This window comes from Populus alba, chromosome 3 (assembly GCF_005239225.2).
Source record: "Populus alba chromosome 3, ASM523922v2, whole genome shotgun sequence".
NCBI classification, from domain to species: Eukaryota; Viridiplantae; Streptophyta; class Magnoliopsida; order Malpighiales; family Salicaceae; genus Populus; species Populus alba.
Window position 1 is genome coordinate 22,383,662 of NC_133286.1, and position 18,049 is coordinate 22,401,710.

At 31.6% G+C, this 18,049-nt stretch overlaps 2 protein-coding genes across 2 annotated transcripts; both read right to left on the reverse strand.

The window, feature by feature from the left end:
- Positions 1-379: 379 nt before the first annotated feature.
- On the reverse strand, positions 380-4,990 carry LOC118028434 (beta-glucosidase 12). The gene is made up of 13 exons (XM_035032003.2): positions 4,772-4,990; positions 4,372-4,441; positions 3,660-3,718; positions 3,310-3,385; positions 3,092-3,169; positions 2,912-2,999; positions 2,575-2,827; positions 2,003-2,118; positions 1,690-1,907; positions 1,546-1,577; positions 1,090-1,192; positions 875-983; positions 380-758 (listed from the first exon to the last, which is right to left on the reverse strand). Exons 1-13 carry the CDS (start codon positions 4,913-4,915, stop codon positions 590-592), a joined length of 1,515 nt encoding a protein of 504 aa, XP_034887894.1. The 5' UTR covers positions 4,916-4,990; the 3' UTR covers positions 380-589.
- A 9,097-nt stretch (positions 4,991-14,087) lies between these two features.
- On the reverse strand, positions 14,088-16,322 carry LOC118028501 (uncharacterized). The gene is made up of 2 exons (XM_035032100.2): positions 15,966-16,322; positions 14,088-14,752 (listed from the first exon to the last, which is right to left on the reverse strand). The coding sequence occupies exon 2, from the start codon at positions 14,702-14,704 to the stop codon at positions 14,291-14,293; it is 414 nt and encodes a 137-aa protein (XP_034887991.1). The 5' UTR covers positions 14,705-14,752; positions 15,966-16,322; the 3' UTR covers positions 14,088-14,290.
- Positions 16,323-18,049: the final 1,727 nt, after the last annotated feature.

Below are 18,049 nucleotides of genomic sequence, written 5' to 3' on the forward strand. Positions count from 1 at the left end.
TTTAATTATTAAAACCTTAATTGCTTAAAAATAATATAAATTATATACTAAAACCTCACTTAAAAACTTAAGTATTCATAATAAGATAGTTATTTGATATGATACAAGAGTCTTATAGACCAAAAAGTCATGAATTTAAATATCATCATCTTTATTATTTTTTAATTGAAATTAATTAATAATAGAAGATAATATTTATCTATGCAAGTTTTAACACCAAATTAATTATATTTGAGAGGATATATTAAATAATAATATAAATCATATCTTAAAATTTTACATAACACTACTAACATATTAAAAAATCATCTCAATTTAAAAACTACAACAATTAAACTTTTATATTTATTAACTCTCTAATAAAATGAATACAAATGATGTTGCCATTTATTTGATGTAGTAAAAAGAATACAGTGTACAAGCTGGAGAGCTCTGCCAACAATTCTTACTCTGGGCAGAGAAATAATAGGGCAAAAAGGAGAAAAAAGTAAAAGGAAAAGGAAAACCAGAAACCAAGGCTTCTGATTTGTCCTATCCAACATACAATTTTATTGCTTATTCTAAAAAAAAATCAATGGATCATGTATCCTTATTTCTTGAGAAAGTTTTGAAACCAACGAGCTGAGAGTTTTGGATATCTCTTTAATCCATCTTTATAATCAATATAAACGATCCCAAATCTAACTGTGTAGCCTGATTTCCATTCAAAATTATCCAATAGTGACCATGCAAAGTATCCCCTCACCTTGACACCCGCCCTATCAAAGAAAAATTAAAAAATATATATCTATTAAAAAACAAAAGATCATAGAATTAAATAATATCTTAATGTTAATTATGAGCTAGGTACAAATATTAATTAAGAAGTACTTACTCGATTGCTAATTTCAAGAAAGAGAGATGGCGACTGTAGTAATCGATCCTCATGGTGTCATGTAGGGCTTGCTTAAGCGTTAAATTGGCATTATTTACCTCACTTACGCCTAAAACAAGGGGATTTATTTCATGTCAAATATTTAATGGGCTTTTAGAAAAAATTAGAATGGTAAATCACGTAGTTAATTATGATAATAGAAGTCTCTTAATTACCATTCTCAGTGATGTAAATAACTGGATCTTTGTATTTCTTCTTGGTGTAAAGCAAAAGCTTCTGAATCCCCTTCGGATAAACATGGAGCCAAGGTGATCCTGTCTGCATTTTTTTTAAAAACAATTATGAAATTAATAAGTTGTGAATCTAGTGAAAAATTGACTAACTCGTTGACTTGGTCGTAACCTGACCACTAACTGAATTGTAATATAAATTTCATCTTGAGTCAACTATGAATAACAGAACAGCAAGTCACATCTTAGGTCACGAGTCATCCTTAAGACCAGGTCTACTACTCGATATATAAAACTGGACCTCATGATTTGACGTGGCTATACCTAACTAGTAATGGTAATTAGTTGTGATAACCCAAGCCTTAATTACAATTAAACACCCCCACCTACTTATAAATCATTAAAAAAATAATTTGTTTTTATTTAGTTGATTATACACACCTGTGGACCAATGAGAACCCCATTACGGTCACCTATATGCACAAAAAGACAGGAAAAAAAAGAGGGTTAACGTTTGACCAATGAGGTAATCAACATATTAATTAATCCTCGATTATCTTTGGATTTTTTTCACGGCGTGCTTACTCCTAGTGGTGGCAAGACTGTCCGTCAAGTAGCTTGGATGTGTAATATTAGATGCAGGCAACTGGGCCGAATAGAAAGCAGTATAGTAATTCAATCCAATGAAATCAAATGATCCCTTTATCGACTCGGATTCCTCCGTCGTGAATTTGGGCAATCGTCTTCCGACAATAGACCTCATTGAGCGTGGATAATCGCCATAAACTACTGGATCCATGTACCTGCAAAGTCACAGCAAAATATGATTCTGCAATTTGTTGTCATTTGATTTAAATCATTAGAAGAATAAATAAATCCCAACACCTGCGACACATACCATCCGTACAAGAAATCTAGAGATCGTTTTGCAGCATCTAGGTCCTGTATAGAAGCAGAATATGGCTCAAACCAATGCGATGCTACTGTGATCCCTATTATGCCCTTTTGAGTTCCCTGCAAGAACGAAACATTCGATAACTTATCGTGCTCTTGAGACCATTAATTTTTGTGAAGATTTTGTTTGATCTTTAGGGTTTATAATTCAAGTTTACCTTGAGGTTAGAGGATGAATACATTTCTTAGAGGGGCAAGAAGCTAGGAATGTCATACCACTTTGAAGAGGAAAAAAAGCTAAACTTTAGGGACTAATATTGCATTTCTGAATTCTTTTGCGTGGGGGGATGGCCCCCTCAAAGCTACACTATATGCGGCCATGAGTGCACGTCATTAAGAGACAAAAATTCCATGTTCAATGCCTCTCAACACATGCCTAATTACCCTGTTTTTTTTTTTTTGTACCCTTAAGTTATGATTTGCATAAAGAAGTAAAAAAAGGTTTCCCTTTAATGTCAAACATGCCTCTTAAGGCAATTATATGTATATAGTTGCGTGGGATTTTGAAAGTTATACCTGATATTTTGTCTTGTATAATCTTACAGCAGAAGCATGAGATTTGATCAGATTGTGTCCCACCAAATAGGGCTCTGTCGATGAATCTCCGGCGGTACAATTTAACTCTTGCCAAGCCGAACACCGATTTGGTGCATTTCCTTTGGCATAGCCACCTTGACTAAAAATATTTGGTTCATTTAATGTGATCCAATGCTTAACTCTATCTCCAAACTCTCTAAAACAAATATCTGCATAATCCGCAAAGTCTTCCCTGTAATTATAGCTTTGGTTAATCACAATATCATGGAGAAATAACTCAAATCTAACGAAGAAAACTAATCATGTTAGTACTTACACAATCTCAGGACTTAGGAAACTGCTATACCCATCATCTAAGGCTTGAGGAGTATCCCAGTGGAAGAGAGTTACAAAGGGTTTCAAGCCTGAACATTATAGCAAGGATCAAAATGAATTCACTTCGTCCACATGGTATAAATTCAATAATTATTATAAGATTGAATCGTAGCCATAATACCATTTGCTAGGAGCTCATTGATGAGGTTGTTGTAGTATTTGATTCCTTGCTTATTCACGCCCCCACTTAGCTTCCCTTCTGAAAGTGTTTAGTGATTAAGAACAAAAGGTTCCATGTTAGAACATAACCATTTGAGTTTTAAAATTTGCTGCAAAAAATGACGGCAGTAACAGATGGGTGCAAGTGTTACGCAGATCTAATTAATTGAATCATCTTACTTGGCAATATTCTTGGCCATGAGATTGAAAATCTGTAGGAATCAAAGCCCAAGTCTTTCATGATCTTGACATCCTCCTGTGACATTCAATATGTATTGGAAAATAGATAAATAAATAAAAACATTACCCGTTATATATATCCCTACAAAATATTTATTTTTGACTGATTATGATTTTCAATGTTCCTAACAATTTCTTTCTTTCCTTTTCAAAGTTGTATTTGAGTTCTTATTACAGAGAAATATTATGGACATGGTTAAATGTGGAATATTAACCCGAGACTCATAATTCATACTAGAAAACCCTGTTTAATAATCTTCGTTTTCCTATCTCTCATCATGATTAATTACCTTGTAACGATGGTATTGATCAAGAGCCACATCTCCACTGCTATGATCGCTTATCTTATCTGCATTTCACCATGCACATATTTCTCAATTAATATTTTTGCACCTATATATACAAAAACAAAATATTCACTCCCAATATCACAACTCAACGAGCTAGGGTTCGTCAAGATGTAGCCCTTAGACACATTCGATGCGTATAAGGCATGCATGATCAATCATAGAAAATGCTCTGCGTATCTAATGTTAAACTCATCGATAAGATAGAAGAACTACAGAACCACGTCCACCAGGGCTGAATAAAGAAAAAGGTAGACAGAAAGGGACTTGTGCTAAGTTGTCATTTTGTGTGCGTGCGTGTGTAGCGGGGATCTAGCAATTTTGCCACGGGTAGGGTAGCAAACCACTTGTTTATATATATATATATATATATATATATAGTATTGCTTGTTAAAGAGTGATGGACGACGAATTATCTGATCAATTGCTGCAAAACAGCAGGGTTAATAATTAATGCACTATAGGGTGCGATCATATCAACACCCATGCGTGCACCAGATCCAAAAGAACCAATCAATCAGAATAAATAATGCATTACATATTAACGAAAATGAAGAAAGATAAGAAAGCATTACATGAGTTGATCTTAATGTTTATCCCACAAACAAAAATAAGGAAGAACTCTAAATAAAACATTATGACAAGAAAAAGAAACCTGGAAAATTATGTGTAAATGAGTCCCAAATACTTGGTCCTTTGTCATCTTCGAAAGCTGCACCCTCGTACTGAGAAAATGTACATAATAGGGTTTAGCGTCTAAATTTATTTATTTATTTTATTACAAAAGGAGATATGAATTGAACGCAAAACAAAAAAACCAAAAAACATAAATGCCGCATCATGATATCAAACATGCATTTAAATATTTATATAAACAGTAACAACACAAGAAAAATACCAAGTTTAAGAAACACCCTGAATAGAATCATCACTTTGAAAATAGAATCAAAATTTTAGCCAGTCCAACAGCAAAAAAAGTTGTGTCTTTTAAGGTAAGGTTCTGTGTTGGGGAAAAAATCCCATGCATCATAAACAAAGTAAAATCACTAGATGACCTGGTAAGCTGCAGATGCAGACCCAAAAATGAAACCTGGAGGAAAACTATGACGATTAAGAGAACGAATCTTATGGTTTGGTGTGGTAGTGGCCATAGCATGACTAGCCAACAAGCCAAGAATGAGAATGAATAACGCGGCCATGTTTGTTTTCTCTGTACGTAAAGGAGAATGGGAACCGATAGCAAGCTAGGTGATGTGCTTACAAAGAGAGGCATGAGACCTTTATATAGAAATCGAGCACGACCATGGAAACCATGTGCTAACAACGAGTACTGCGCTTTCATCAAGTTTTTGTACGTACGAGGTTTAATTGACTTTAATACATGTATTTATGTTAGGGATACGCGTAAAGATAGAATAAAGTAATGGGACTTGATAAAATTGATAATATGACTTAAATTAATGGACTTGGTCATTTCAAAACAAAGAGCGTCTAATTGGCCATTATATAACATGGAATTAATCAGAAACTTTCTACTCTACGCCTTCTGTAATTGACAGCGACTTCCTTATTGCACTCTCTAATCACAAATAAACGATCGAGTACTCTTGAGTTATTGGTTTTATGTGCGTTTTGGATGACTTCTTCCTTTTTTCTTTAAGTTTGATGTATAATACAGTGTTGGATATTTTTGTAAAATATTTTTTAAGATTATTTTATTATAAGTTTTTAACATTAAAACATCAAAATAATCCAGAAATATATATATATATATATATATATATATATATATATATATATATATAATTTGATATTTTTTTTGAATAAAAAATAATTTTAAAAGCACTTGATTTAAAAAATAATTTGAATTAACGAAATTGTTTAATCAAACATGTAAAAAAACTCTTACTATAGTTGCATAAAAAAAATTAAAAACAAGGAAATAATCAATACATTAACTAGTAAAATTTTTTATCAATTAGCTAATGTCAGAGACGAAAACCTCATCCAACTTGTTTAATATCAGACGTACGATTGGCTATCATAACATATAGAACCAATACATTAAGTGAAATTTTGTAATATTTTTAAACTACAGTCAAACCTCTATAAATTAATAAATTTAAAATTATTAAAATTCATTAATTAGTTAATTTGGATATTATTTAAACTTTAAATTTAAATTAGGATAGAATAAAAATACTATATAATTAAAATTATTAATTTATCAAAATTAATTGCACCATAAATAAATATGTTCCTTGGTCAAGGGATCTTAAGCATATGATAGAGATATAATTCAACTGGTGGGTTTATTTTCTAAAGATTATCAGTTCAAGTCCCATAAATTTTAGAGCTAATAAAAATTTGCATGGTCATTAACTTCAGGGTCGTAAGATCAGTAGAAATATACAGAAGCTGACCCATACACCCATATTTATAATAATAAAAAAAATTGTTATATATATATATATATGACACCTTGCAACTTGTCATGTTCCACGTACGTCTAGTGGGCATCACAAGTTGAACCGCATTTTATTGGAAAAGCTGAGTTGGCTATGGAAAACATTTCTTGGGACAATAATTTCTCCCAAGAAAACGCCATCGATCATGTTGCATTGCATTTACATCTCAAATAAAGACTCTACAATTGTCTTGATTTTTTGGTTAATTTTCTGGTGGTTTTGGAGGGCTTCTGCTTGTTCAGTATCATACGGTTGAATTAATACACACACACACACACACCGATTCTCAAGATTAGAAGAAAAACAGGGATAATTAATATATAAATTCTTAGTTAATTGTGTGCCACGATAAGTTGAATCTCTCAACGTACTAATCCAATTTCTTGAGACCTTTTAATCACTACCCGGTCCATAATCATACCTTAATCTATAAGATAGGTAAAGCGTGTCACGGAAATAATAAGTTATTGAATGTATATCTATTTTTTATAAATTTCTTGGACACAGAAAAATAAAAATAAAAGTAATTAATTAGCGTTAATGCTAATGCGACCATTAATTTGGAAGAAAATTAACATATTAAAGAGTGTTTTTTATTTATTTTTTTATGAATTAGTCTAAGTTGGTTAACAATTTGCTCGGAAAATATTATGAAAGAGACAAGTGTTTTTTATATGATTCTTTTGACCAAATCCTCCACCACCAAAGTGCTAATCTAGTTGAATAAATTCAGCAAGAATTTTGAATGTTGAAGAGCTGGCAGTTGGCAGTAGCTATCATGAAGAAATTTCATAAGAAGTTTAATATTTAATATTTTAAGTTGATTTAGAAAATTTTGATAGCAATTATTTTTTAATATAATTTTTGTTGAAAAATTACAAACACCACACCTTGTCATGTTCCGCGTGGAGGGGGCATCATAATTTATTTTTTATTTTTTTATTTTTTTTATGGGTAATGGATAAGCTGAGCCGCATTTTATTGAAAAAGCTGAGTTGACAATTGAAATTTGGAAGTTTGACATTGCTCGTCCTCTACAACATTCCTTCCAAGTCTTGAGTCTTAACGGCTGCTAGATTTGATGATTTTGCACCCATTTTGTTTCATCCCTTGTTCTATTGATTTTTTTTATACATTTAAGAAAAAAAAGATAACAACACGGTGTTTACTTTCCAAATCAAAGGACGAGTAAATGACTTGTAGAATTTCAACCATTCGTGATGCTGGTATGAACTCTTAAAATTGAAAAATCATTTTGATGAATTTATTCTTAAAACAAAGTCTATTGACTTCAATGACTTAGCTGCAGAGCTTAGCTACTTTGTTATTGGGATTACAATATTAAGACAAGGATATGCTGTTGTTTTGTATTCTTACAAAACTAAAAGATTATTTGGTTACATAAATTAGTCTCACGGATCAAATTTATTAAAGAAAAACTCTATCATACTGAAGTGGGTACGTAATTAACATTAATATTTACAACATAAAAGAAAGAAAGACAAAAAAAGAGAGAGAAAATTATCACATTAGATCCTAAAACTATTCATCTCCTCCTTGAATTTTTTTTTTAATTATCTCTTTCTTGTTTTTTTCTGACCATCATGCTAGTTCAACATTTATATACATTGACTAGACCATTAATGAATTGAATGTGCTAGGTCAATTCAGCAAGAGAAATAATTGAAAGCCTTTACAGACTTCATTTTGGTAAGCTAAGGGTGGACTAGGTTTGGTAAGCTAATTGTGTGATATTCGTGTGCTTATTACACACTAACATTAGAGTCCAATATATATAAGATTTTCATACTATTTAATTACTGCATTAATTTTATTTTATTGGTTGAAATTCCATTATTTCCTCTAATTTATTTTTTAGTCAAATCAAATTAGAGATTCATCTTAACACTGTCCATGTATTTTTTAGTCAAATAAAATAAAATCAAGCAATATATATAACAAATTAAAAAAGAAAAGTAATAATCTTTTTAATGAAAAAAACTTATATTCCTAGCTAGTTTTGTAAATTAACGGTGCAATTCCATTCTACCCAAGAATTCCTAATACAGTTTTAGTTCTTAATACATTTTTAGTTGAGCACTGCGTTATAAAGCAAATATTAGAGGTTGGTATGTTTTAGATTGTTGTAATGTGTTTTACAAGAGTCTCGTTAATTTATGGACTGCCGCACTAGTGGCAAGACCTCTTTTTCTTCGTTTTTTTTTTTTTTTAAATAATAATTCAAGATCTAGTATTATTTCCGCAAATAAAGATGGGTTCGTTTTGACAATTATGGCTTGTATTGGTGCTAATTGTTTTTTAGGGTTCATGTATTGGCGTGTTTCTTATCATGGACATAAAATCGTGTATTGCGCTTCACATGTATATGCAAGTGTTAATTAAGCAAGGAGAAAAAATACTATTTATTTTTTTGGAAAATAAATTCTTAAGTATTCGAGGGAACAAAGGACATTTGTTGATAAAAAAAAGGGACTAATCTAATTAATAGTTTCTAATATTAGAGAACTAATTTATTAATTTAATACTAATAATATTTTAGCCACGTTGTTTTAGTAATCTTACTAGTTATGCTACACATCTAATAAAAAAACTTGAACATAAAAAAAATATTCAGGTTATAGAAAATTATTTAGCATTGTTATTAAATTAATTTAACATAATAGATCAATTTTAAAACTTTTCAATCTAACTTCTTACTTAGCTAGAGCTTAAAATCAAATTGTGTGGGAGTTATTTTAATATGACCTAGTTGACTTAACTAATTTAAAGATAACTCGGTTAACCAGTAAAAAAAAATATGAGAACGAAGTTGAGATAAAAATAGTGAAATTGATAAAAAAAAAAAAAATCTTTCAACCTGACTTTTTATTTAGACTAGGTTTAAAATTAAATCATATGAAAAATGTCTCGAAGTGACCTAGTTGACCTAGAGCTTAAAATCAAATTGTGTGGGAGTTATTTTAATATGACATAGTTGACTTAACTAATTTAAAGATAACTCGGTTAACCAGTAAAAAAAATATGAGAACGAAGTTGAGATAAAAATAGTGAAATTGATAAAAAAAAAAAATCTTTCAACCTGACTTTTTATTTAGACTAGGTTTAAAATTAAATCATATGGAAAATGTCTCGAAGTGACCTAGTTGACTTGGTTTGTTAAAAAACAACTCAGTTGATTAGTAAAAGATTATAAAAATAAAATTGAGAGAAAAAATAATGAAATTGTCAAGAAAGAACTCTTGACCCAGCTTTTTTTCTAGCTTTTGTTTAAATTAAATCGTGTAAGAGTTGTCTTGATATGATCCAACTAATTTAGTTAGTCCAAATACAACTCAGATGGGTGTTAAAAAAATTGAGACTGAGATTTTTTTTTTTTTTTAAAGGATGGAATTTATTTTAAAGATAATATAAATATAAATTTTGAAGCATGGCACAGAGGAAGAAGCCATCAAAAACCTGCATATAAATGTGAACAATGCATATTTATAAGTCAAAAGGCCATATTTACAAGTCAAGAGTTTCAACAACCCATACCAGATTTTGACCTGTTTGTTCTTGATTTAATTTTTAGAGGGATTAAAATTAAAAATAGAAAAAAGCAGGGATTGATGTTTGATTAAGGGTTTGATTTATCAACATATGAAAGATTAGGGACCATAATTCTTGTTTCTTTTTCATAAAACCAACTCTCTTATTTAGCTAATCCTTTTAAATTTTGATTTCAAATTTTAAAGGCAAGGATAAGTTTATTTCTTTGAACTCTAATTGTACAACTCTTCTATTATAAATGCAAATCCTATTTCACTAAAAAAAAAAAAAAACCCGAAAAGATTAAAAAAAGAACACGCGGGGAGAAAATCTTTTGGCCACTGATTGTGTGTGTGTATATATATATATATATAGAATCATGAACCAGCCTACACGGTCATCCCTCTCCCTCAGCACCACCCAAATTAACCTCACCACTGTCCGGCAATGAGAAACCATCATTGTTCGTCCCTCTTCCCATCGTTGACTAAAAGCATCACCGTCTTGTCATTATCTCTAACTAATAGCAAACACGCTTACCAGTCATAGCACAGCACCATAGGCCAGTGCGGCTCCACCAAATCACAACACTTTCATCAACCCACGACAGCCATTTACCTCCTCTCCACCGTAGACCTGTCCTCTCTCAACATCCCAGTTAAATAGTTTTTCTCATCCACCCATTGACAACCGCCTGAAGCTCAGTCACCATTTTTCATAAATCAAGCCAAGCTTCTCTTCTACCCACTCCAGCCTCTCACACCACCAAGACACATACCAAATCACAGTCTCACGTCCATAGCCATTAGCTACTGAATTACCAGAAACAACCACAACCATAGTTCCCATCAGCCCTCACACCATCTTTCACCACTCTAAAGATAGCTTTAACATTGTCAATGGGCAAATCACTAATTCCTTCATTAATCTGTAAGTTTGTCTGTGCTTTTTAAAAATTAAAACAGATGGTACATAAGATATGAGTCCATATCTAACATACCAAAATATGTATATATTAAATTAAAGCATAAAAATATACCAAAAAAAAAAAAGTCAAATACAATACTCAGAAGAACAAACAAAAAAAGCTTTATCTATAAATTCCCAGTAAAATTATTATTATGTCAACACATGTACGGTATTGTAACAATCATCTTCCTAAATCTAGATTGTTGAAAATAATCTAGGTGAAAAAGATAATGAATTCTTGTTCTATATAAGTAAAAAAATAAATTTGAGAATAGTTACCTAATATTTTGATCACTATAAATAACCCTAATTGGTCTTAAAATCTAAATAAAGGGGTTAATTATCTGAAGGGAAGACATGGACACTCTTACTATGCCTTACTTGAGGTAAGTTGTATTATTTATTTGTTTGGTATAAACTAATAAAATATTATGTTTTGTAACCGTTGGTTTATCTAGGGTTTAAGAAAAGCTTTTCTTGTTAAAGAAATCCTTATCTTATTATGTTAAGAACTTAACAGTTTTAATGTCAATATAAAAAATAAAATGAACTGTTTTTTTTTATTTAATATCAAGAATATATTTTATATATAAGATTATAATCTTATATATTAAAAAAAAAATATTTTTGTATTTTAGAAATGTAGGACAAAATATTATTGGTATTAGTTAAAAAAAAAAATTATTATTGTCACAATGGCATTTTCATCTTTTCTATATGTTTTTTTTTATTATTACCGGTTTTCAGTTAGGAACAATTTGGTAACTTAACAAACACAAATATCATTAAAAAAAGCAGTAGGTACATCTTTGCGCATGTCAGCCAGTGGATGTCGTACATTTCTTTCTTTGGATTAGAGTGTGCTGTCGTGTCTTTTGTCTAAAAATGACCAAGCATCATGTCGTCCAAAGCATCGGTTTTTTTTTTTTTTTTTTTTTTTTTTTTTTTTTTTTTGTAAATGTTAATTTCAAACGTTTTTTTCTCAGCCTCAGGTTAAAGCGAATATAGGTTCAAGCCCAAACTTTTACCAAGAACTCGGTAAAATAGAGGTAAGGCCTTAAGCTAATCAATGGACTGACATGGGCTAAAAGATTAATAACAAGTTTATTTGAAATGTAGTATAAAAAATATGATATTATAACTTTAATTATCAAACGTCCATATTTAAAATTCTCCATTCTTATTTTCTATTAGTAAAAAAAAAATACACATAAAATAGTAATGAATTGTACATATTTTAAATTTAAAAATTTTTAATTTAGAAAAAATATGTTAAGATATATTATAAAATCATTCATTAATTTTACTTAGTATTTGTTTAATAATGCAATGTAAAATATCTATTTATACATGAGTGTGTCTACAATGCGTGAAAGAACAATATTTCCCCATCATTTTAAGAGTATTTGTAAATAAATAAAATCTACTGCTCGGAAAAGTGAAGCAATATGCAAGATCTGGACTCATGCAAAAGACAAGTTCTCAATACTTTTGGAGTACACCTATACAGTAGAAATAACTTGAGACCAAAAGGAGTTGAAATAACTTCAAAAATAATCATCACAACCTAGCTCTTCTTGGCACATACTGTCAAGCTTGCTGTGCCCCTCTTTTACTCCATGGCAGTGCAAACTCTCATCTAATGCTATTTCTATGGCTAAAACCACCAATTCAAAAATATCTGTCGGGATTTTTGTATTGTTTAAAAATTATAATTTAATCCGATTTGAATTAGATTTTGAGTTAAAACAGAAAAAAATAATGATTAGTAAATAACCCAATAAGATTTTTAATAAATCCAAATTTTATCAAGTAATAAAAATAATTGACCTATTAACCCAGGATATTGACATGATAACAGAATAAACTAGATGCTTTTCCAATTCCGTCTCATGACAGTGCAACAGCTATGCTTTTCAGTAATGTCAGTGAACAAATAGCTCCTGTTGATGTGATTTTGTACCTTAGTTGTTTTAATTGATGTAAAAAAAGAAGAAGAAAGGAGTGGGCAATCATGGCAGCTGCCCAGCATAAAAAGTCTTGGGAGGGCAGCCCACCCACCTAAAGAATATAATGCATGGTGTTCTTGCAGATTGCATGCGTACAAGCTAGAAGAAAAGGGAAAAACGATATCGAAGATCTAACATTTTCAGGGACTATAATGAAACATGAAATCCTCAAAGACAGGGAGGGACAAATTGTATTACGACTACAGACAACCTTGTTGGTTCAACAAACAAGAGATAAAGTAATGAATCACTCCACCACAAGAAGAAATGTCCCGACATGAACCCTACAAGAGTCGGCGTGTGTTTATTTAAACACAGTTTGCCGCAAAAACACATCATTTCTTAATTACAGTTTGAAGTGCAATTGACCACGTACACAAAGCAGTATGTTTTTCAAGGAGAAGGGCATCGAATCAAGGAGATTCTTAGTGAAGATCTCTCCTCTATGTTCTTCTCTGGCTTCATCTTCTGGACGTCACTCGAAAACTTCCGCAGAAGTCCAACATCATTCAATGCATTGTGCCATAAAAGGCCAGAATTCACTGAACATGAAGCAAAATTGTTTGTGCTTGCTCAATCATGCTGTTAACTCTTCAAGATGCTTGTGTTCTTACTAAAGGCACTTGATAAGAGGTTCAAAACTGATGTTAGGGTTTTCAAGTGATCAATTCAAACCTCTCAGCTTCACTGTCAATAAGCTTATCACGCACAATTTCTAACCTTTTGTCTTTAACTAACACTCTTGAATAAAGTAATGCAAGATCATAAGAATCTTCAACCAAGGACAAACTTGAGCAAATTCTAAACGTACAAGACAAAGACCATCACTCGTATCTACATCATCTCTTTTGCTGAGGCAAGGTAAATGAATTTATGAAATGTAATTCAGAAGCTCCAGACCTGGTAAGCGAACACAACTGCACTGCTATTGATCAAGCATTTTCAAGGCAGAGAAAGAATTGAGAAATACATACGCAAAGCACGTGAGTCTACCATTCAAGTCCACAGCAGAAGGCAGATGTAAAACTCAGGTGTTTGCCACAACCCAATACACTACCCCGGTAATTGTAGTCCCCCAACTACCAGCTGGATCAAAATGCCATGACAGGAAGAAAGAAAATTTGAAAAGTTTTTCCACATCACATGCATAACTGCAAGGAACTAAGAATAGATGGCATAAATTTTCTACGAACAGGCAGACTACGTTGTCGTTTCAACCGTTCAAAGGAGTTTGACAAGGAGCTGTGAGATTTTAAGTGCAATGATGAAGAAAAAATTATAGGAAATAATCACAACAGACATCTGGAAGGAATGAAGAGGACATTTCAACGGGCCAAGCATGTTATGCAAATCATATGATAGAGGAACCCAGAGACGGTATGAAACATAATAGCATTATAAAAATTACATGCAGTACAAAACTCCCAATTAAAGTGAAAAGAAATCGGCAAAAGGATAACCAAAATAATAAACCAAAAAATTCAAAATGAAACTAGAGATTTTACTAGGCCTCAATTCCTATATAATTTACTGGAAAGTCATCAAAAGAAGAGACCCACTGCAAAAGCCAACAATGGCTTCACTTACATTCCACACCTGCTTCAGCAGCCCGACGAGGCTTGCTTTTCCGCCTACTTCCATTATGACGAAAACCATTAGACTTGGTTGAGTCATCAGTACTTGATCTGGTTCCAACACCATTTTCTTCCTTTACTGAATCTGGTTTCTCCTTTGCCTGTGAATATCGCTTCCTCTTCTTTCCATTTTCTGCTGCTGTTGGACTTTTTGAATCTTTGCTTGTGATGTCAGTTTTTCCTTTCTCTACATCTTCATCTTCAATTTTTTCAACTTCCTCCTCATCGATGTCATCTTTCAGCGGTTTTTGTGGCCTTCCCCTTCTCTTCTGTGCTGGAATTTTCTCTTCCTCGCCACTTCCAGTATCATCATGATTGCTAACAGTCAACTTCTTTCCTTTTCCTCTGCCTCTACCCATAATTCTATAACTCCGCGAAAGAAAAACTCATGCAGATGAAGAATATTTCTGTCAAATCAAAGAAACAAGAGGTAAGCTTTCAATAAAGAAATTTCAATGTCAAGAAGCACACCTGTGGTTTCACAACAGTGAACCATCTGGGCGGAGTTCATGTATCATGCCAGCCAACCAGAAACATGCATTACAAAGCTTATAGAGATTTCTATTCTATGATCAGTGGTGCTTCATAAAGTGAATAATTTCAAGACTAACCAGCCCAACTCCACTGCTGACATTAACATAAAACCTTGTGTCTGAATCCAGACATGTTTCAAAGATGACTTCACACTACCTTCCAAATACTTAAATAATAAATGCATTACATCATTTATAGGATTCCAAATGCTTACACGGTTTCACTTATCTTATATTCATAGCTTAGTGCGATAGCTCCCTTCCCTTTAATGACCTATATTATACACGCATAATGGATTACACAAAGAGGCCAAATGCCATTTTCTCAGCTCGATAACCCCAAACAAGAACAGAACTACAGATACGAAGCTGAAGACTCATTTCATGTTTAAGAACATAGTCTTTACCCCCTATTTGGTTGCAAATACAATACAAAGGACCAACACAATCTCAAAGGTTTTTCCTATCAAATGTGTGCTTGAAAGTTAAAATACTCAACTTCTAAAAGATCATCACTTTATCAGAATCAAGGGAATAAAAGCATAGTTTTCCATGCCCATTAACAATAAGTCATGTGACTTGCTCTTTTTTCATATATTTCCACTGCAGCTAAATGCAGAATGAGGGAACATCCATTTCTATATCCTCATCAAAGCAAACAGAACCTGAGGTATTTTAGGCAAAAGGATTGAAACAGATATCACATAGCTTCCAATAGCTAGAAACATAATAGCATAAATAGCAGTGAAAGTGAAATCAAGAAGAAAAGGCACATCTATATACCGATAACTCAAAATTAAGGGTCACTAATTTGATATCCTTAAAACTGATGAATCAAAGAGTCCAGACTCACAATACTTTAAAAAACCGCACAAAATCTCCTTAAACCAGTTCAAAGCAAGATCCATGAAAAGCATAAAAATCTCAACTTTCACAATATATAGACATAGTAGAGCTAAATTAATCATCAAAAACAATCCCAAGTAGCTCCTCAAAAGCCACAAACACCAAAAACTAAAAAACCAATACAAATACACAGCAAAACATCAAAAATATCTCAAAAACAGAACGGCTAAATGAAACCAACCTGATATTGAGCAAACCTTATTTGCAACTTCAACAAGAAACCCATTACTTTGAATCTGTTAAAGAAAGCAAAAGGCACTCAAAAAGACCAAAACCCAGATAGGTCTTTCTGTTATAGTGACAAAAGCAAAGATTTTCAACACTAAACTATGATCTAAAGAAGAAACACTTGATGCCCAGATCAAGAAACATTGAGATTCCAAAATCTGAAAAAAGAAAAGTACCAAGTACAACTACAAAACATGACCGAAATGAAACACCAAGAGATGGAGGAAGAGACAGAGAGAAGAGTTGATAGATATACGTTGATTGGTTAGTCTATGTGTGTGACTCTCTGTATGCTTTGCTGTGATGTAATCTCTCTGTGTGAGTAGGGAGGTGAGTGTAAGGAAAAATGAATTCGAAGGGTATTGTGGTAAATGCGGGTCCAGTGTTTACTATGTTAGTTAGTGGACATACTTTTTATTAACTTCAAACTTCTTCTGTCTGATGTTTTATTCAAACTTCAAAAACATGGAGCTCTTGTCTCCCTTGTTTCAAAACGTGAACAGGCGGGCAGGTCGATCCATCTTAGATTAGTTCAGATTAAAAAATTAGAAAAACATATTAGTTCATCCGGTTAAAATCTTGGGGTAGATTCTGTGTCATGAGTTCATCCGGTTAAACTATGCTTATCTATGCTGTATATCCTTTTTTTTTTTTAATGTTTGAAAGATTTAGAGATCACCCATAACACGAATTTTATCCTAAATTAATCTTTAAATTGAATTTTAAAACTATGCTTCTCTATGCTATATATCTCTTTTCATGTGTTTGTTCCCTTAAAATCCAAAACACCCCCACCAGATTCTTTTAATTTTCTCTGATTTGTCATACTAAAATAAAAAAAAGAAATCTTGGAGAGGTTGGTTTAAATGATAATGAAAATAACCTTTGTTGTTCGAGAGTTAACTTCATAAAAATATTTTAAGATTTGATCTCGACATTAATACTGTGAAATCTCTCAAAACATAATGTTTTTTGGATGGTATATAATCAATTTATTGTATAAACACATTAGTAGTATCAAAACAAATTTAAAAGAGAAAAAATATGACATCCTCCCAAGAATTTGTGTGTGTGTATCCATCAATAAAAATAAATCTAATAAAGTTTTAAACATTTCATCTGTATCTGAGAAAATTCTCCTAACTTTTTTTAAATAGCATTTGTTTACTGATAATTGTGACAATGAAAAGGGAAAACATGCCCTTTTTTAAATATTAAACTCTTTTTTGTCATTTGCTTAAAGATGAAGTCATAATTTGTCATAATTGTCAAGGCTTTTTGATAGATTAAGCAACTAAAAGGATTCCTATCCCCGATCTCTACATTCAAGCAACTTCAAATAACTTAGAATTCTATGAGCAATATTTAGTAAGCCATGTTTTAAACTATTATTGATCACTCCATATTATCTATCACGGTTTGTCTCAAATATAGTATTTATTTATAGTTAGAAAAAAATATAAATTATATTTTAATATCTCACTATAAAATTCATATTCTTGACTCATCAAATCCAAGCTCAAAATTCAACCCAGCTAACAAAGATATTTAAAGAGAAGGTTGTTAAAAAAGATTTTTCTCATATTTTTTTTTCTTTCAACCTTAACTTTTTCCTAAAATACCAAGGAAATTAGTTCTAAATTTAAGTTTTGGTTAAGTAAAGTTGAAGAAACAAGTAATTATCTTTCTTTTTTGTTATTTTTTATTAGGAAATTGATTATGAAAGGATTTAAAAAGTTTTTAGATTTTTTATTTTTATTTGATGATGAAACAATTTAAGAGTTTTTATTGATGTTTGGGATGATAATTTTAACTTAAAACGAGCTGATTAGGAAATGGAATTATAGGTTCTAAAGGAATAGATTAATTGTTTGGGGAATTGCAGATTTTAAGACTGGCTAATTGGGATTCTGGAAATTCTAATTAATTGGTTGATCCGTTAGCTAAACTAGCCGACCGATTGACTGGTTGTTGTTAGTCGGTTAGTTGGTCTAAATCAGCTAATTAGCTGGCTTGTTATAGTGATTGATCGAATTG